We start from the raw sequence: 22,114 nt of genomic DNA on the forward strand, positions 1-22,114 counted from the left end.
AAGGAGAAATATTCTCCTTACCCCATCTCAGACCCTCAGCGTCTCTCGGCAGAGCAACGTCACTAATTCTGAGGTGTTGGAGCATGCTAATTCCAATATACCACTCATTAAGAATCCAATGCCATCTACACTGATCCAGCAATGCTCATCAGATGGGTATTGACTGTATACTCAAAGACCTTCTGTCTGGTGGACTATAACTAGGTCACAAATGCCTGGGTGTTCACACCTTCACAGCAAGGACATCTAAAAAAGATAGGTGGTGATGGACAATGACATGGACGACAGGGAGGCTGTCTTTAATGACTGTGACCTCTGGAAGCTCAAAGTTTGGAAGGTCATTGAAAGATATGAAAAGATCAGCTGCCCAAGATGTGGGTGCAGAGAAATCATAGGTCAGTCTCTCCGCCCACTGTCTTCCTCTATAGCAAGTGAACTGAGACTGCCATGCCAGAGGGGCTTCCTGAGTCACACCAAGCAATGCTAGACACAATACTAAGTACCACAGCTCAAACCATCATTTCACCACAAGGAAGGCTGCCAAAAACTTGGTTCTGTAATCTTCAACAACTTAGTAGATACTAAAATATAGCAACAGAAATCTGTTATATGCAACTTGTGCTTTATTATGTCCCTGAAATCTGCTTCCTGGTTTCCACCATAACTTTCCTTGCATTTGTAGTCCAGAAAAATGAATAATCTTCAAGACATGATACACCAAAACCCTCAAAAGCCTTTTGATAAGTTGCATACAAAAGACTGAGTTAGACTCAAAGTACTAGAGATTTATGGTAAATCATGGCAACGGATAAAGATTTGGTTAAATGACAGGAAATGAATTTTATGAGAGGAGAGAAAATAGCGGTGAATGGTTACCGAGTAGGGAAAACAGACTGGTATATTGCAGGGACTAACGTAAATTAATAACTTTCTACTTCAAACAGTACTAAATTAGCGGAATTAGCGGGCAGGAGGGAATTTGTATATTTTCAGGCATAAAATGGGTGAGAAGTCTAAGATGTGAAGTGTATGCACAGAAGAAAAGTCAGTAACATCCACATCAATGAATGGCGTCAAACAGCTAAAGTTTGAGTGGAAAGAATCCCAAGCCTTGGTAGAATTAATTCTGAAGATGTCCTGCCAACATAACACAATTTAGAATCAACAGAATTTTATATCATATTATCTGAACAATCATCAAGTTCATATCATTCCAAATCCAAAACACACCTAGAGTATTATCCCAGTTTCTGCCAAAGACAAAAGAAAGAGTACCAAGGGCCGGAGACAATGATAAATTAATCCACAGCGTCAAAGATCTGACTCATGAGAGAAGATAGATGACTATGGGCTTTGCAGGCTTGAAGCAGATACCTTAAAAGTAATCCAAGATCTACACAAGTACAGGAAAGGCAAAAACATACCATTTGTTTGAATGGGGTGGGTTGAAGCATACTAACGGTCACAGGTTTAAAATCAGTAAAATGCAACATGATCGCTCACTCCCATCCCAGGCCCCAAGAAAACCTTCCACATTAAACAGATGTTCACCTGCACATCCGCTAATGTGGTATATTGTATCTGCTGTTCCCGATGTGGCCTCCGCCACATCGGGGAAACCAAGCGGAGGCTTGGAGACAGCTTTGTGGAACACCTACGCTTGGTTCATGACAAACAACTGCACCTCCCAGTCGCGAACCACTTCAACTCCCCCTCCCACTCCTTGGAAGACATGTCCATCCTGGGACGCCTCCAGTTCCACAATGATGCGACCCAAAGGTTGGAAGAACAGCACCCCATATTTCACTTGGGAACCTTGCAGCCCAATGGTATCAATGTGGACTTCGCAAGCTTCAAAATCTTCCCAGCCTGACCTCGCCCCAAAACCAGCCCAGCAGAGACCCGTCTTTTCTCCCACCGATCCACCCCTCTCACCTCAACCCCCATCCCCACATCCTACTTCCCAGCCTCATCCCCACCTCCTTGACCTGTCCATCTTCCCTTGATTGACCAACTCCCATCCTAACTCCCCACCTACACTCACCTTTCCTGGTTCCATCCCCGCCTCCTTGACGTGTCCGTCTCCTCTCCACCTATTTGCTCCTTGATCCACCTTCCATCTGCCTCCCCTTCTCTACTGATTTCAGAATCCTACTTCCCCTCCCCCATTTCTGAAGAAGGGTCCAGACCCGAAACGTCAGCTTTCTGCTCCTCTGATGCTGCTTGGCCTGCTGTGTTCATCCAGCTCTACACCTTGTTATCTCATGATATTGTTAGGTTTGTTGTACAAAATGATCAAATTATGGGAAGTGTTCCCGATTGAAAGGGTGGTGAAAGTCCTAAAATCTCATAAATAATTAGGAACAAAGGAATTCCTGCACAATAAAAGTCCAGCTAGTTCACCTTCTGCCAGCTTAGCAACTGTATAATATAAACCTGTGATTGATGACTAATTATGGCATGATTTAATATAGGCACAGAAATTGCATCAAAAAAATCCCAGTGGCTGCATGAAGGCTTCTGCGCTTACCTCATTTAACATCTTAAATTACTCGTATACAGGTAGGAAGAATATGGACTTCAAAAATAAAATAAGTAGTACAATTTTAAAGGTTGGTGTTAAAACAGATGGATCAGAGTAGATATGTGCATAGATTATTGAAGGTGTCAGGATAGAAAGACAAAACAATTAATAAAGGCTACAATATCCTCGACTTTATTAACAGAGACATGAGAATACAGGAATGAGAGGTTATGCTGAACTTGTACGCATCTTTAGACCTCAGCTTAAGTACCATGTACAGTTCTGGATACACATCATAAGAAAGACATGAACAGATCGAAGAGGGTGCAGATTTACAAAAATATTTCAAGGGATGAGAAAGTTCAGTTGTGAGGATAGATTTGAAAGGTTGGGACTGTTCTCCTTGGAAAGATAGAAACTTTTAAAATCATGAGGTGGCTGGATACACCTAATAGGGTTAAAAATATTTTTTTAAAAATTCATTTTCAGGATGAGTGGGTTGCTGGCTAAGCCAGCATTTATTGCCCATCCCAAAGGGAAGTTAACAGTCAACCACATTGCTGTGGGTCTGGAGTCACAAGGATGGTTTCCTTCCCTCAAGGACATCAGTGATCCAAACGAGCTTTTCTGACAATCGACAATGGCTGCACAATCATCATTTTAATTCCAGATTTTTATTGAATTCAAATTCTACCATCCGCCATGGTGAGATTCAAACCCCAGTCCTCAGAATATTACCTGGGTCTCTGCATTAACAGTCCAGTGATAATACCACTAGGCCATTGCTTCTCTTGCTCAGTAAAGGATCACAAATGAGAGAGTACAGAGTTCAAGCGATTTTCAAAGGCAGCAAATGCAACGTGAGAAAAAAATTCAATCCACGTGGTTCATGTCTAGAATGTCCTGTATGGAAGTCTTTGGAGGCAGGATCAATTGAGGCGACACTATTTATATTTAAATCATCTAATGTGCTCGGGTCAGGGAAAAGGCAAGCGAATAGCACTAAGTCATGACACATTCATCCGAAGAGCCGGTGCTGATATGATGTGGAGAATGGCTTCTGTTTGTACTGAAAAATTTGTGCAACTGTGAAATGCAGTATCCTAAAATGCTGTTTTCTTCTTCTGGAACCCCATTTAATTTGCACTTGAATGTATTTAAATCCAGTTTAACATTTAAGCATCAAGTCTGTAGATTGAATAAAATATTGATTGGCAGATTCACGTTGAATTTCTCTTTCATCCAAAGCAGGTTCTTGCCCATTAGTTCTTTTATTCTGGATCATGATCTGTCATGATCAACATGATCCACACACTTTAGAAAGCTAAACACAACAACTGGATCACTTTTCAACCTTTTTCATCCCAGACAGAACAGGTTCCTTACTACTTATAATCCAATCATTCTTTCTCTGTGGCTATTCTGATTGCTCATTTGTGTATCTTTTCAGCAGCCAGAATATCCTTTTCACACTGTGGCAACCAGAAATGTTCATGATATTCCAAGTGCAACTGTGACAGGCATTTCTAAAATGGCAGAATTACCTCATTATTTTTGGCACAATATTTATCTTTTCTCCAACATCTGATTTACTTTAATCACTGTTGCAGAGACATCTACAATAGCTTCAGTTTATAACCTACTGATCTTCCATATTCCATGAACCCTTTCTTTTAAGCAATAATCCCTTCCTTACATTAAATTCCATCTGCTCATGTGTTTCCAATTCCCAAGTATATTCAAAACATAAGTCTATGACCTGTATATAGTTTGGTATTAGTGCAATTTAAACTGCTATGCTGGCGAGTCCTGGATCCTGATTATTGGCAAAAGGTAACAAGCATCTGCAGAACCGCAGTGACATGATGAAAGACTGATGACAATTACTGCACGACTAACTTTAGGTTCTACTGGCCAACCAGTTACTCATCCATTTCAAAATATCCCCCGATTCCGTCTTGCACTACTTTCAGTTCAACCTTTCCAGAAGAACCGCATCAAATGCTTTGCTGCCCATAATACGATGTCCTCTGCATTAAAGGTCAAGCTTAGATTTTGTGACAATGTTGCAGACATCTCCATTCAGTCCACAAGCATGACCTGAGTTTCCACCGACTTGACAGTTTAATTCACCATCAAGCTCTCTCCTTTACATTCCTGACCTCAGCCTTCTGCAGTGTTCCAGTGGAGTTCAAAAGAAGCTTGAAGAACAGTATTTCATCTTCCATTTAGGTACTTAACAGCCTTCTGAACTCAGAACCAAATTCAACAACTCCAGTACCCATTTTTATACTATGAATCTTGATTTCTATGTTACAGCTTTTGGATAGTGCTGTTCATTACTCTGCCCTTCACACTGGCATAGAACAAATACTTTGTTTCTTTATGGCTCTCTTTGCTTTTTGAGCCATGTCATCATCATCACCACTGAAGTTTTCCTTCCCTCTACATCATCAATATCATCTCTTTTGTTCTTCCTCCCCCTCCCTAGCTTTCAAAAGCAAAATGCCATCAAGTTCCCACCTTCCTTCAGTCCGAAAGATGACAGAGAATTCGAAATATTAACTGTTTTTCTCTCAACACACACTTCCAGACCTACATAGAAACTAAAATGAACAATTGGCCATTCAGCTCCTCAATCCATCTCCTTCATTTTATAAGATGATTATTGATTGCAATATCTACTTCTCTAGTATGGCTTCTAATTTCCTAAAATTAATGGGATCCAATATGGGACTTGCTGAATATTTCCAGCACTTTGCACTTATTTCAGATTTCCAGCATTTGTTATTGTATTTTGCTTTTACGTCATAGTTTAAAGGGATTACTGAAATCCAAAACTGCAACATCTACTGGCATATTCCAATGTGGCATATAAATTGAAGGAAGTTAGTTGTGTGTGTTAAGATGCATCATGATTGAACAGGATACCCCCACACACTCTAGATTGCATGTAATTAGTACTAAACTGGGCTGCAAAAGTTTCAGATTCTACAGTTTTGCATGATCAAGGAAATCTATGTCATTCAAATGTTTTACATTTATTTGCCAAGATTATTAAATTAATTAATAAATATCTCCATTGAGATCGACGAATAACACAAGGCAGGCATATTGGGCTAAAAAGTAGCAAGGTGGGAGGTTTTTTGGGGAAATCAGTATATGGCCAATTTGCATGCTAATTTTATGCAAAAATGTGACTTTTACAGCCAGATAAATGGATTTGTTTTATACGTCAAGTTGACTTTTACGCTGTTATTTATGGTACATAGATTGTACAGAACAGTCCACATCCGTCTTTATGTTGCTCAGAAATATCCAATCCTCAACACGGAACTCTATCATGCTCTCAGATTTCTTTCTTTTCCTTATACTCATCCAGGTCATCCTTAAAGGCATCTATGACACTTACCTCCCCTGTTCTTTATGACAGCAACTTTCACATTCTAACCAATCTCAGAGTAAAGAGGTTGCTCCTGAACTTCCCACTGGATTTATTAATAATTGATCATATTTATTATCTATCGTATTTATGGTCGCTAGTTCTGGTCTCTTCCACAAGAGTGGTCAATTTTTCCATCATCACACAGACCTCATTAGATTAAATAAATATAAGCATCAGACCATTCTTGCACTAACAGCCAGATTGTTCCTTCCAAGCATAGATTTTCAACAGTACTGTGGCTTACCTTCCCTGGAAGTAGGACGCCAGTTCAGATGCTTCATGATTCAGGCTCCTCAGGTGTACAATTAAGTTTCCAGAATTAGTAAACATGGCACCACATGTTTTACACTCATAGATTCTTGGTTTTCGAATAATGTGCCTTGAAACACGCATATGGTGTTTATATTCCCCAAATGAAGTAAATGTTGCACTACATATCTGGCATCGGAAACATCGTTTGCCTTCATGCTTGAGACGATGCATCTTTAAGGAATACGCTCTTGTGAACTTTTTTCCACATCTGTCACACTGGAAGGGTTTTATACCTAAAAAAAGGAATGCCTTCAATCAACAATAACCAACTCAATAATTTGAGAAGAAGAAAGTGATACTTCATTCTCTCAGTTCTTAAAACAAAGTGTTGTCATCAAGCTATATAAACTGCTCATCCTATTCCAAGTATCAGAAAGAAACTATAACTGATTAATTTTTGCTTGAATGGCAGAATTTCTACAGGTATGTTAAATAATGAAAAAAGTGCAGACACCATTATTCAGTAGCCGTTTACCTATTATCAGAAGAAAAATATGGCTACTATCAATATGGAATTACTTTTCAGTGCTTGCTTACAACCATTGAATGCACCTGCAACCAAACAAATAATTTCTGCAACCTACATGTAAGATAATACAAATATTTGGGAAATAAATGATTTTTATTACCCAAGCTGGTTTTTAACAAAATAGAATTGATATACCACGTTGTCCACCCAATTCTCTCCCCCAAACATGAATCAAATTCCTAAAAGCAAACTATGAGGAATAAAGAGATGTACCACAGATGTTGCACTACACAACAATTTATAAAATGAAATATAAAATTATTCAGAAATAGTCATAAAGCACATTATGTATGACTTCCCCAACTATATATGTATGCATGCACCAGGATCATTTTATTAATTATATAGATTATGTCTGCTTATTCCACTTAATTTTGTCTCTGAAGTTCGAAGTACAATTCCAAAGAAAGGGGAAAATCAGTTGATATCTCACCATTGATTTGCAACATTTAGAAACATAAACTACTATAGAGTCCAGACCCGAAACATCAACTTTCCTGCTCCTCTGATACTGTCTGACCTGCTGTGCTCCTCCAGCTCCACATTTTGTCGACATTGACAACATCCAGGCTTGGGCTGATAAGTGACAAGTAACAAGTGTCACAGAAGTAACCAGACAATGATCATCTCCAACAAAACAGAATCTTATCATTACCCCTTGATGCTCCAAGACACAACTATCATTGAACCCCCACTATTAACATCCTGGTGCTTAAGGTTTAGCAGAAATTGAACTGGAGCAGCTATATTAAAACTGTGGCTACAAGAGTAGGTCAGAAGCTAGAAATTCTCTAAGTAACTCACCTCCAGTCTCCCCATTGCCTGTCCAGTATATACCAGGCACAAATCAGGAGTGTCATGGAATATCATCCACTTGCCTGGATGACGAGAGATCCCACAACATTCAAGAAACTCGATAACAGCCAGGATTAAGCAGGCTGCTTAATCGGTACCCCAGCCACCACTTTCAACATTTATTCCCTTCACCACTGACACTCAGTGGCAGCAGTGAGACATCTAAGAGATGCATTACAATAACTCAGCAAGGTAACCTGTAACCTCTGCTTCATAGGACAACATCAGATGCATAGAAAAACTACCACTTGCAAGCTCCCATGAAAGTCACATCCTGAAATGTGACTATATTGTCATTCCTTCATTGTTACTGGGTTAAATTTCTGGAACTCATTTCTAAATAGCCCTGCTGGTGTCCCTACACCCCAAGGTCTGCAAAACATCAAAATAATGGCTCATAACGTGCTCCAGGACAATTAGGAATGGGCAAAAATAAAATGCTGATCTAGTCATTGACACCAACATCCCACAAACAAAAAAAAACACTTTCAAACAACATTAAGCAGAGTCAGAACGGCCAACATTCCAAAAAAATTTCATCAATTAGGATTGTTTTACCATAAGTTGCTTTAACTTAAGTACAGGAGAAAGATTCAATTCAGTAGGAAATCATTTTATAACAGACAGTAAATATATGATTTCACTCAGCTGTTGCTTTCTATCATTCAGCTGGGATGGCAGGAGCATCGAAGCAAAAGTGAAACCAAATTTGTTATTTCTCTTGAATTAAGTCATTAATACCATAAAATGACTCCGAAGATGTATGTTGGAAGTGGCCCCAAGTGCACACCTCCCCACTCCCATTTTTTATATGACTTACTTTTACAGTATTGCAGTGTAATACGTTTCAATATCTTCATTCTTTACTATTTCTTCTCAAAGGAATTGAAGTATTAAGAAGGCAGCTGAAACTTTAACTTCTTAAATGTTGTAAAACTAGAAAGATATTTAATAAATCTCACAGGAAAACCAATTGTGTACAGTTAGATTTTGGACTTTCTATATTTAAGAAGTCAGAGTCAATGTAATGCAATTGTCATGATCATAAAACGTATTTTATAATAGATACTTCTGTGATGTAGAAGTTATTCAAATTTTGTCATGAGTCTAACAATTCTTCTTGGCTATCAGAAAACCATGGAATTTTGTTTTGAAATCCTGTAATCAAGTTTAAAAATAGGGCGAAAAATATTAAAAGTTTCAAGTTTTTCTCACCAGCTTTTAGATTATAACTCCCTGGTTTTAAGATATCAGTATTAACCACTGCATTAACCTCGAACTGTGCAATATTTATAGTTATTATGCATCAATGAGTTCACTATTCCACTTGTTAGACTATAAATCTATGCACAAGGTGCAGAAATAAGCCATTCAGCCTCTCAAGCCAAATCTGTCATTCAATAAAATTACGGCTGATCATGTATTTTATTATTTTGCAACTGAACTGTCACCTCTTCCTAGTTAAAGGAGTTTAGTTCTCTAACAACAGGTTAAATAAATATTTCCAGAGTGAGATATTTGTCATTAAAATTGGAGAATATAGTCAAAAAAGCCTCTGAAATCAACTAAGAAAATAATTTTTCCCATCACCCTAACCCTAAAGTGAAAGAATCAATACCTTTTCCACAAAGTGCAGGTATTTTGTTCTGTAAAGTATCACAATTAACATTCAAAACAAAGTGATATTAATAATAAAAATAGAAAAAGAATATCAGTCACGTTTCATAAATGAGGAACACCACATGCTGTTTCAACTATCTTGTTTCATCTTGGCCCAGATAAAAAAGCTTTCTATTCTTCAAATTTTGGCTGCTTTTGCATAACACTGTAGGCTCCACCCTCAGCAATAGAACCTTCATCCACGACAAACGCATACTCTGAAATTGTGAAACCCCACTCTTTGCTACCTTATTCGCAACCTTCAAAATCTCTCTTCAAACTGCCTTCAGCACTTAATTCTTTTGTAATTTCTTATGCTCAATCGTAACTGCTGATTATGACATGACCTCAATATTTTAAGCACCTACAATGTTTGAAGGATAATTAAACAAACAGTAGAAAAAAGATATAAATGAAATATTAAATTTTTGTGAATGCTCATAATCAAAACTATTTAAGTAAGGAGAATTACAATGTTCTGTGAATTCTAAAATGAAGCTTGAGATGCACAAATGCAATGATGAATGTTACAAAGATAATGATAGCAGTTAGTCTCACTTAAAACTCACTGGTCTTCAAACATAATTTGATATCTTCAAAAAGTGCATTGAACAGAAGTTTCAAAATCCATGTTGTAAAAGAAAAAGATAAACACTGAATGGAGCAGAATGCAACTACTGTATTATTTTCCATTGAACTCGAGGGAAATCAGTTTAGTGACCAAGTGAAACATAACGCCTTTTGTTTTTATTTGTTCACAGACACCACTGGCTAATCCAGCATTAATTGCCCTTACCCAGAGGACAATTAAGAGTCAATTATATTACTGTGGATCTGGAGTTCAATAAGCTAGCTCAGGTAAGGATGGCAGATTTCCTTCCTTAAAAGGTCAAAGTCTACAGCATGGAAATAGACCCTTCGATCTAACTTGTCCGTGCTGCCCAGACATCCCAATCTAACCCAGTCCCATTTGTCTGCATTTGGTCCAAAATTAGTGAACCAGATGCGTTTTTACAACAATGGTTACATGATTGCCATTAGGCTAGCACTTCAATCTGGATTTTTTAATTGAATTTAAATTTCACCATTTGCCACAGCAGGCTCCCAGAACATTAACAAAAATGCCATAATTGCTGGAGAAACTTTGCATGTCTGGCAGCATCTGTGCATAGAAAACAGAGTTAATGCTTCGAGTCATATGACCCTTCTTTAGAAGGACACAGCTGCTGTTGCTGAATCAAGCAGGTTTTGCCACAATATACTTATCAGTTCTAATTATGAATCCCTTTGTGGCTACAATATAATGAACTTTAGAAGCCTCCCATAAACTTTGGGTTTCACTCTCTGACTACTCTCTTGTAATAATCTAGGATTTCTGTTGAATTCCACTGAAATAAATATACACTTTGTACTTCAAATGATAATTGCTTAAGTTATGGCTCTTGAATAAAGCACATTCAAGGCATAAATATTTCCAATATTTCAGACTCGCGCAAAGATTAATTTTAACAAATCAGTAGTCAAAAGGCAACCGAGTCAAATTAATAGTTGATTCACAACCGCAAAATAAGGAAGACTTTAATTACTTTTTTTAATAACTCACATGCGCATATCCAAAGTGAACAGATTACTAATGCCACACACACACAGATAAAGTAAATAGAACATGAAACCATTTATTCAATCTTACCTGAGTGAATAAGCATGTGCTGTTTGAGGTTCTGGATACGAGTGAATCTCGCACCACATGTGGGGCACTGAAAAGGTTTATCAGGACCGTTTGGGCTGGGTCTCTCTGTGCCACTTGTGGAAGGGTTGATGTATAGCTGGTAGGAGTACTGTCCACTCTCCAATCTAGAAATTTAAAGAACTACAATTTAAAAGTAGAATTATCCAAAGGAGAGCACAATAATCCTGTGGATCTTGTTGAAAGAAGAAACAACAATCCAAAATTTTCATCTGGTACCCTCAGTACACCAGTGTATCTGTGCAATATTTGGAAGTTAGTGAATTTCGTGAAAAGTTATACAATATATGAAATAAATATTATTGAGCATACTCATTGGTTATAGAGTTGAGAATACATTTTGGAAGTTTATCAGAATATAACCAGTTTAGTCTCCATTTCCCAAAACTGGCATACATTTCCGGCATAAAGTCAGAAAATGACACTAGGTGCCAAACAGAAATCAGGTGTCAGCTATTTAAATTTTCAAAATTTACATACCTGGTCCAACTTCATACCTGTAATTTTCTAAAACAACAATCTTTGAACACATTGTTTCTATGTAAAGTACTGCAATTATTGCTAAGTCCAATAAGTAAAATAAATTAACTCCAACTAAACACAGTCAAATATGCAAAAAAAAAGGTCCTGATCCAATGATCAAACTGATGAACCCAGAAGACAGTTAGTGCAAGCTTGACATCTTATCTTCATTGACCTTTTATGCACATTAAAAAAAATAACAATTTTATGGAATTGCCCATCTCTTTCTTCTTCATTTATCTTTGGACTCCCAATCTAGAGATTGCTTCTCTAAGCAATTAGCCTCTAATCTGTTAAAGAAATGACCCAATTACCTATTACATAACTTGCATGCAGCAAGTGCATTTTATTGTCATGGAAGGTTAAAAGGTCAGATTATATAGATCATTCCTTGAAACAAATGCTTTTATGTATTAAGCAAATCATAACAAGAAATGAGCTGTATTTTTTAACCCTCTCTTAGTTCTCCAATAGCATATACTAAAACTACCTTAAGTAATGATGTTGAGCATCAGCCAATATTAAGAAATGTTCATGATGAATGAGTGTAAGTAAATCGAATTTGCAACTAATTTGTCACCATTCAAAGGACCAAGTCAAGATACAGTATAAATCACAACACAACTTGGATTGGGCACACAAAATCTCCTTGATAATACTTATTTCTCATGGAAAATCTTTCACAAGCAGAAGGACCTCTGAACCACCACAGTCCTCAGTTACCACAAGTATTGAAGTTCAGTACAAATCTTTTCCCATTGTGCACATTTTAAAAACTGATTTAAGACAGACCTTTACTACATCTGCCAACTTCATTCTTCCCCCTCAAACCTCTAATTGCTATTGCACCTTGTGTTATTAATCAGTCACCATACATTCATTAAATGCAAAACAATATGTAAACAGACTGTACTTACCTATCATCATCATCTGGGTGATTGTTGGCATTGGAAGTGCCTTGAAGAGTTGGTAAACCTTCTGTAACTCCTTCATCTACTGAACCTGTTTAAAGAGAAAGCAAAATGTTACTAAATATTTAGCAAGACAACAACTTATAATTCTAAGCTCAACCGCTGTATATAAATTCTGCAATGAAATAAACATTTTAAATACTGTGCTTTGTAACTGGAACATCACACTTTGCCAGCTTCATAAACTCCACGTAGTAATTTACATCTGTGGTAAACATATTTTAGACTTAGCTAACTAAAATAAAAGCAAAAAATGGAAAATTACAATAAAAAATTAATGATCTGCTACAGTACAGGTATTAATACTGGATCACTAATTTTCCAAACTGCCTAAGAGGGCGATAATGCAAAGGGAGGATGAAAAAGACAAGCAAGCTGAAAAGATTGAAAACATTGGCAGATATGCAAATTTAACAACTATCTAATAAGATAATGATAAAGATGTAATTTAAGTGAAGTGATTGATATTTCACTTAAGGACCTTGTTCGCAAAATCCTAAGCTCGATAGCCTAGTTTTTAAATTGTAAAGTTAAAGATCTTTTTTAAAGAAAATACTTCTTTCAACTGCAGCAAACATTCTTGTTCCCTCAAAAACTATTACTTAAAAATGTGGGCAAGGTGACCAAACAGCAACTGTAGACCCATAAACACCTGCAGCATGATCCAATTTCTCAAGGTGGCTCACAGTATTGTGACAAAAAGAAAGGCCTTGCTTGTCATTCCATATGACTTGGAGGAAAACTAGATCAGCTAAACTTTGCAATCTAAGAAATACTAGTCACGATACAAATTATTTTTGTTCATTACCAAGCAAATTCAACTGGACTATAATAACAGCACAGCCTTCTGGAATGCAAATCACCATCCCAATTATATAAACCATGCAAAAAATATATATGCAATGTTCTAAGATGTTTAATTTCATGACGACTTTGTTTTACCTCATTACAGGAGCTTTTTAAACTTAATTTAATAAAAAAGTTGAAGAGTAAATGTTTTGTCAAACATACCTATAGAGGAAGACTGTGGGCTGATCAATAAATCTTCCTGAACTTGTTCACTTCCTGGTACAGTTTGATGGTCACTAAGTGAACTTTGAGAAGCACTAACAGGTTGTGACACCACTTCATGACCCTCATCATCACTCAACCTTTCAACTTTGATCCGTACATCATCTTCTATTATAGGGGGTGATGTTGCTTTTGTGCTTTCACAAGCAGTGAATTCAGGTAGTCTTCCTGTTACCTCTGTGTTAACGGTCTGTTCCAAGATCCTAGCATTTTCTGTTTGTTTACTTTTTTCAGTTTGGGTCCGTCGATCACTTCCCAATGGGTACGTCCACTGAAATGACACAGATGAGTCTACACACTGCTGGGTCCTGTTGCTATCTGAAAAGGTCACTGAAGGGTTTAAAACTTGTGAACAGTTGGGCTGAGCAGCAGATTCAGTAGGACTCTCTGGCGATATCATTATGAAGTTCTTTCGCTTTCGGCGAGACTCCCTGGGCTTATTCTTCTCAACTGAACTACATTCTGACGACACTGGTGATAAGCTGTCATCATGGGACTGAACGATGCAAGCTCCACTATTCTCCTGAGATAATGGAGGAACAGATCCTGGTGGATTACTACTTGTATTCCACAGAATACTTGATTTCATGAACTCTGAACAGGTATTTGCTACATGAAACATCTGCATATAGCTTGCAGCAGCCAAGACATCAATAATGTTCTCAGTATTAATGGCAAGTGTAGCAGTGTATGCATATTCTAGCAATGGCGAAAACCCACTAACAGTCACATGATTCAAATCTAAAATGCACTCATCCGCATCTGATTGATTTATAAGTTTTGCCCTGAAGAATTCACTGCAAGCAGCAAGTACCACCTTGTGGGCTCTGAAGACCTTATCCTGAACTCGAATTGTAACATCACAAAAATGTCCTTCATTACGAAGTTTGTTTAATTTTCCAAGAAGCTCTTGACCATGGACTGGAGAATTGTGTGTAAAGGTTTTTAGACCCATTATTTGTTCTCCTTGTGTTCAATACCCTTGTCTCGAGTACCTGAAGGAAAGAGATTTATCTTTTATTTTGAACTTGCAGCTTCAAGTATTAAATCCTTGCCTTGTAATTATAAACCACAGCTTACTGCCTTACAGAACAATAATTCCCATTTGCTGGCAGACCATGCATTGTCCAAGTTATTGCTATCAGACCAGTCAATTTTGTACTTCTACCAACCAATGCCACTCATGCATAGTCATTCTTAAAGCACCTAACTGAGCATAGCTGAACTCAAAGTTTACAGGACAGAAACAGACCACTTGCCCCATTATATCTTCTGGAAAACAAGTAACGTAGCTTAATCACAAAGTGCAGTTGTCCCAAGAATGACAATTTAAATTTAACCCAGATATAAAGATTGATCTACACAGAAAGCTAACAGCCCAAATTAAGTTTATTGCAAGTCAACAGTTCTACTTTGCTACCTAGTACTATTCATTTTCACTATGATTAGTAATCAAAGTTTAGCTCAGAATTTCAAGATGGTGAATTATTTATGCTCCTTAACCCTGAGAGTAAACAGCTTGCACCATTATGTATTTCCCTAATCTTAACCTTTTAAAAAATGCAATAAACCTTCACATTCATCGGCAGTGGTTGTAACCTGCACCAGCTAGTAAACAGAGTCTGAAACAAAAGAAAGATTCATGTATACTGAAATAATGTGGCAGATGATTTCATCGTGAAAGCAGTAAGCAATTGTACATTATCAGTAAATATTGGAAATACGAGAAAACCACATTTACGAGCCAAAATATTATGATTTACTTGGAAAAAGCTCAGCACACCTGGCAGCATCTATGGCAATAAAGCAGTTAACATCGAGTCTGGTGACTCTGATGAGTTTTTCCAGCAACTTCTGTTTTTGTTTCAGATCGCCAGCACCCACATTTCTTTGTTTTATTTTATAACGATTTAGAGACGGAGATGTACAGCATGGAAACAGACTCTTCGGTCCAACTCGTCTACGCCGTCCAGATATCCTAAATTAATCTAGTCCCATTTCCCAGCATTTAGCCCATATCCCTCTAAACCCTTCCTATTCATATATCCATCCAGATGTCCTTTAAATGTTGTAACTGTACCAGCCTTCACCATTTCCTCTGGTAGTTCATTCCATACATGCACCACCCTCTGCCCCTTGGGTCCCTTTTAATTCTGTTCACCTCATCTTAAAACTACGCTGTCTAGTTTTGGACTCCACTACCCTGGGGAAAAGACACTGACTAGTCACCTTATCCATTCCCCTAATGATTTTATGAAATTCTATAAGATACCCCTCACCCTCCGACGCTCCAGGGAAAATAGCCCTAGCCTATTCAGCCCCTCCCTATGGCTCAAACCCTCCAACGTTGGCAACATCCTTATAAATTTTTTCTGAACCCTTTCAAGTTTAACAACATCTTTTCTACAGCAGGGAGACAAGAATTGAATGCAGTATTCCAAAGTGGCCTAACTAATGTCCTGTACAGCTGCAACATGACCTCCCAACTCCTATACTCAATGCACTGACCAATAAAGGCAAGAATACCAAATGTTTTCTTCACTACCCTATCTATCTGCGACTCCACTTTCAAGCAACATTTTCTTTGATTTACACACATTGGTGAAACAAATTTAAGAAGTCACAAGAGCTTCATATCTCAGAAATCCTGGTATAAATCAGTAAGTTTGGCCTAGTTGAATTTTAATCAACATGTGTTAAATGTTAAATATATTTGAGCTGGACTGCTCAAACCTCTAAAATACAAGGACATAAATCGACCTTTTTATAGGGCAATGCCAACTTTGACATTGTTTTGAGATGGTTTGAAAAACCAAAAAATGCTCAGTTGCTGGTATCTTATTTAAGCAAACCTATGATTTTATGATGAATTATTTCTTATAATATTCTACAACTTTCATGCTCCTGAATCAAACATTTAGTTTAGAATCCATGGTCAGAAGCTTACTAAATGTCTTCTTTTGCATATCTATTTATAATCATATAATTACCCACAATTATATAATACAATTCTTCAGTGTGCACCATGATAGATATATTCCATTAATCTTCACACTATGAAGCACAATTCAGTTATAATCCAACACTAAAATTTGATCGATTTTTATTGGGCAGCACCAAAGCTTTGAACAATTGAGTGGTGACGGATCAAGGAGAAAGAAGAACCAGGGCAACAGTGAATGATTTAACGCATTTGCAAGTTTGAACTTCATAACAAAGTCTTTAACTTGAGACTTCACTGAACACGACACACTCATTTCACTATTGTTTAGTATTTCAGGCACAAGTGGGTGTTACGGTTTACATCTTTGTTGAGTCAATAAGAGTGGATGGCTAGAAATTTGCACAATCCTTACTGTATTTAGGGAGAAACAGACTGGTTCATTTGTAGAACTATGCCGAGGTGTGGGTGTCTGAATACGCTACCATTTTGCTTGTGGCGCTGAACAGAGGAAAGTGAAACACACTTAGGAATTACCCCTCTTTTTGCTGGAAACAGAAACACATTGCAATGCATTAAAAGTGCATGAATCATGACTTCGGACAGAGGTTCGCATGAGTGCCTACGAGGGAGACATGGAGCAGACCGAGGAGTGAATTGCGGCCCTTGGTCGGTGGGGCCGCGCTGGCAGTGATCACAAGCAGACCGAGGCGATGTGTCAGCCCAATGGGGCCATTGTTTACGCGGGACCGTGGTGCTGGGCTGGAGTGAGGGAGGCACCTACCTGTTGGTGCGACTCCTCAGCCCAGCTTAGGAGGCCCCAACAGTGGAGGGGGTTGGAAAATCACATGGAAGGTTTCCCCTCTCCCCTCCCCTTTACTTGCCCTGGACAGGGAGAGACTCACCCTTCCCGGGGCCTCCCAGGCAGCCGGAGAGCTCGGAGTCTGAAGCGGGGTCAGAGGCCTGAGGGGAGAGGATGGAAGATGACACCCCCTTCATTCGCACTCTCTCCCCACTCCCCAGACATATACCGTTAAATTACAAGCCCCCGCTGCTTACTGCGCGGCCAGTGTCGCAGCTCCGTCTGTCCGGTCTCGGCCTCGACACCTCTTTTTTTCCCCCCCCCTCTCCCAGAGCAACCGCCACTATCCGCCCGCTCGAGCCGGGGGTTTGTTTTGTTCCCAGCCTGCACCGCGCACGCCCCCCTCCCCTCAAAGAGCAACTGTCAATCAGAGGGGGCGTGGGGGCGGGGCCGCCCGACACTAGCTGTCGATCAGCGAGGCGAGGGGCGGGGTCACGCCATCAACTGTCAATCAGAGAGGACCGCGGGGCCAGCGCGAAGCACAAATTGTCAGAGAAGGCCAAGGGGGCGGAGGCACCAACTGTCAATCAAAGGTGTCTAGGGGCAGGGCTCAAGGCCAACTGTCAATCAGAGGGCAATGGGGCAAGAATCAGCATCAACTGTCAATAACTAAGGCCCAGGGGGCGGGGCTCAGCCCAAGCAGTCAGTGGGCGGGAGCATGGCCAACACAGACCAAATGACAATCAAAGAGGGACAGGGGCGGGACTGAGCACGAACGTTTACTCAGTGAGTGCCAGGAGGCACGGTCAACAAACACCAACTGTCAATCAGAGACGGAAAGGGGCGGGAACACAGCACCAACAGCCAATTATAGATGGAGAGGGGATGGGCCAACCAGTGCAAACAGACATTCCGTGGGAGGGGGCGTGGCTAAACACCAAATATCGATCAAACTGGACCGGGGCGGAGCCACACGGTACCAACTGTCAATCAAGGTGACCAGGGGCGGGGCTCAGCACCAACTGTCAATCAGAGAAGGCCCGGCATTTGTGTAGGTATTGACACATTTCTTACACTTTCAATGCCGGGGAAAGAATGTTACAAGCCGACTGCAGCCTAGAGGAGCAAAAAAGCCAGATGAAAGCTTAAATGTCATACATTGGATGCCACATCAATGTTGCTTATGAATGATATTCAGCATCAGAACTCAAGGGGAGAAGGAGTCTATTGACCACACTGATTTAACTGGATCTTGAGACTTTGGTCAACTGAATGATGATCTTATCATAGGGTCGTCATAAGACATAAGACATGGACCTTAGAAAACTTGCACTGAGAGCAAAGCTGTTGATAGAGGAGAAACATGTTCAAGAAAGCTATGGGCAAGTGAAGAAACTTTGAGGTTATCAATCATTTGTCAGTGCATATCAATGGGGAAATAGATCAGATTTTGTAATATGTTGTGAAACAGGCCAAATGAGAACAGCCAGTTGGGTTAAAAGAAAAACAAATGGAAAGATTAAAGCCAGAGTAGAGGATATAAATAATAGCAAATACTGTGGATGTTCTTGTACTCCATACTCCTATTAATAGAGCCTAGAATACTGTATGCTTTATTAACAGCTCTCCCTTCCTGTTGTGCCACCTCAAATTATTAATGCACATATACAATCAGTTCCCTGCTCCAGGGCAAACTTTAAAATAACGCCATTTATTTTAACCTGGATATTCATGTTCTTTTACCAAAATGCACCATCTCACACATCTTTACATCAAACTTCAACTTCGTCTGCCACCTACCTGTCCACTCCACCATGTCGTCTATGTCCTTCTGAAGTTCTGCATTGTTCTCCTCACAGTTTATAATGCTTCCAAGTTTTGTGTCATCCACAAACATTGAAATTGTCCTCTGCATGCCAAAATATAGATCATTTATATTCTCTACATTAGAAAACGCAAGAGACCCAATCCAAACTCTCGAGGACTCCACTATAAACTCTACTCCAGCCTGAAAAATAATCATTGAACATTACTGCCTGTTTCCTATCGCTTAGCTAATTTTGTACCCATGTTGCTATTGACTATTTTATTCTATAAGATATAACCTTTTACGCTTGTCTATTGTGTGGCACTGTATCAAAAGCCTTCTGGAAGTCCATTTATACCACATCAACAGCATTACCCTCATGAACCCTCTCTGTCACCTCTTCAAAAGACTCCAACAAGTTACTAGATGTGACATTTCCTTAACAAATTCTTCTGAACGAAACAACAGTTTCCACGTCTCGTCTAAAGACTAATGTCACACTGAATCCAAAGTTCTCTGCTAATGACAAAACAAAACTATTGAAGCTAAAAGTAATGAGTGACAAAATCAAGATGAAGTGACAATAGGCCAAATGTCATTTTGATAAATCTGCCAAGTCATTTCCACACCTGAGTATTGGAGAGTAGCCAAAGTGCAACCATTCAACACTCTGCGCAAAAGTAACCCTGTGTGGCTACTTGGGACAACTGTAGAGCAGTTGAACATACACAATGAATGTGAATGACCAAATATATAATAGCAACCACAGATCTTTATGTAAAATTAGAGAAGCTAAGTCTTCACCGTAGGAAGCTGATCAGGAAGAAGTAACTTTAGCACTTGCATGGAGTACTCAATGACCATCAGTCATGTAGGCCACTGTTCAACAGCAAGAGCAATGGATTGGCAACAACTGTTACCACAACAACAACATGTATGAAGGAAACATCACCCTAGGATTGAGCCAATACCTGAGGAACAGCCAATGACGACATTTATACGTGCTATGAGGAGACCGGCACAATTTAAGAACTATATTTGGAATGCATGTGCAGAGCTGACAAAAGTGGACCAGTGCTAACACACTGGATTGTTAATGAAAATTATTTTCTTTGTGATCACATACATTTGGTAACTTGCATAACTTGTAATACAAAGGATTGTATGTGCATTTTCTTTTATGTAAAGAAGAATGTTTGGAGAAACACAGTTATACCCTTAGTGTACTGGCTTTCCTGTAAGAGTCAAGTGCCCTCTACCTCTGCTATAAGTGTCTTTTTGTGCAGTCTGTGGGAGCTATCAAACACACATCACTTGAAACACCGTATGCTCCTAACTTTTTTTCATGTCACCATCCCTGGGAAAGTGTCCTCTTATACCACAAGCTTCAGTCTTCCAGTCCTCTTACTGAAGAGTCATGCAATGAGTGAATATTACATTCTTACTTCCTTGCTCCATTAAAGAGTTCTGTTGCATCAAAAGGTTATGAAAGGAGACATTGACGATCTATGATCTTCAGTGCATAATATGGTAAAAACAAAGAGCTGATTCAGTCTTGCACAAAGTAATGGTCAATGTGTATTATGAACAGGTTTACATGAACTTTCACAATATGCATTAGTAGTTTGGAATGTAGCCCAGATTTTAGGTTATGAGGTGTTACATCTGCTACGTGAGTTAGATTAAGCAAAATGGTTTAAGTCTGCTTTCATTTGAATTTAATTGGCATAGTTGTTAAAATACAGACATAGGTCAGTAGAGAAGCAATACCCCAAAGGATGGTGCCTTAAAGCTGTGTATGGTAAGAAAGATGCAACCACCAACATGTGATCTATATTGTACTAAGCTGCTTTATCAAAGAATTACATCAAACAGAGATTAGATTCACCCTAAAGGGAAAACAAAAGAACATCTACTATTGAGTGGATCAATATTAGCTAGATTCTTGAACACATTTCATCCTAGTTTATAAAATGTTTATGGTGGAAATAGATTGCACTTTTTAAAACCAAAACCTGTTACACTGCAGTTTGTTAAAATGTACACATTTTTACTCATCTTGTTCAAAAATGCAAACAAACTCCAAATACATTCCTTACAATTAAAGAGGGGGAGAAAATCATCCCAAGGCAATTCTTGTGCATTAGCTTTGAAGAAAGGAATAGTGGAAGTTTGGAAATAGGTCATCTGTCTGCCTTCCAGCCTCAAAATTGATCTGGGAAATGAAAAAGGGAAAGGAAGAAGAGGAAGAGAGCAAGTGAAATAATAATGTGTAGCATAATGGTCATTTTACTTTGGAAACAGTATTTTGCAATGTAAATAAAATGTGATTCTTAAGAGAATTTAAATGATAATAGATAGATAAAAGCATTGGGACAGCCAGACAGACAATATACTCCAAATGGAAGCATTTATTGGGGGAAATCTTGAAGATCAACTTACGATCTAGTACATACAATAATTAAATAAATTGAATAACACAATAATTAAAAATAATAAAGAACAGGAATAGGCTGGCATAACTTGTGCCAACAAGTAAATTGCATACACTTCATTAAGAACAAATGTGATTCTATTGTATGTCTCACTTCATAATTCAGACCTTGTATAACAAAACTTATAATACATATTGTTATACATTACTTGACAGCATCATATTTAAATCCAAGTTTAAAAAATCTCACTGATTAATCAGGCAGAAAGAAACAACATTAAAAATTATTGTTATAAACATTTTGTAAACAGTGACCAAGACTTCTGCGGCTTCAACATTACAGAGGAAACAAGCTAGCAGTTAAACTGTTGGACCCAGATATTAACATTCTCGCAACTCAAAGATGCAAAAAATGCTCCCGTAAACTGCAACTTCCCGTCTTGATCAGATACCCTCCCTAAATTCTTTGTAAGTGCAAACCTGCACTTGTGTGTT

General features: G+C 38.6%; 1 protein-coding gene across 1 annotated transcript; it reads right to left on the reverse strand.

Moving 5' to 3' along the window:
• Nucleotides 1-6,209: 6,209 nt before the first annotated feature.
• Nucleotides 6,210-17,752, reverse strand: zbtb44 (zinc finger and BTB domain containing 44). The gene is made up of 5 exons (XM_048615368.1): nucleotides 17,608-17,752; nucleotides 13,576-14,630; nucleotides 12,511-12,595; nucleotides 11,015-11,178; nucleotides 6,210-6,514 (listed from the first exon to the last, which is right to left on the reverse strand). Exons 2-5 carry the CDS (start codon nucleotides 14,588-14,590, stop codon nucleotides 6,210-6,212), a joined length of 1,569 nt encoding a protein of 522 aa, XP_048471325.1. The 5' UTR covers nucleotides 14,591-14,630; nucleotides 17,608-17,752.
• Nucleotides 17,753-22,114: the final 4,362 nt, after the last annotated feature.

The sequence above is a fragment of the Rhincodon typus genome, chromosome 32, assembly GCF_021869965.1.
Source record: "Rhincodon typus isolate 14 chromosome 32, sRhiTyp1.1, whole genome shotgun sequence".
Taxonomy (NCBI): domain Eukaryota; kingdom Metazoa; phylum Chordata; class Chondrichthyes; order Orectolobiformes; family Rhincodontidae; genus Rhincodon; species Rhincodon typus.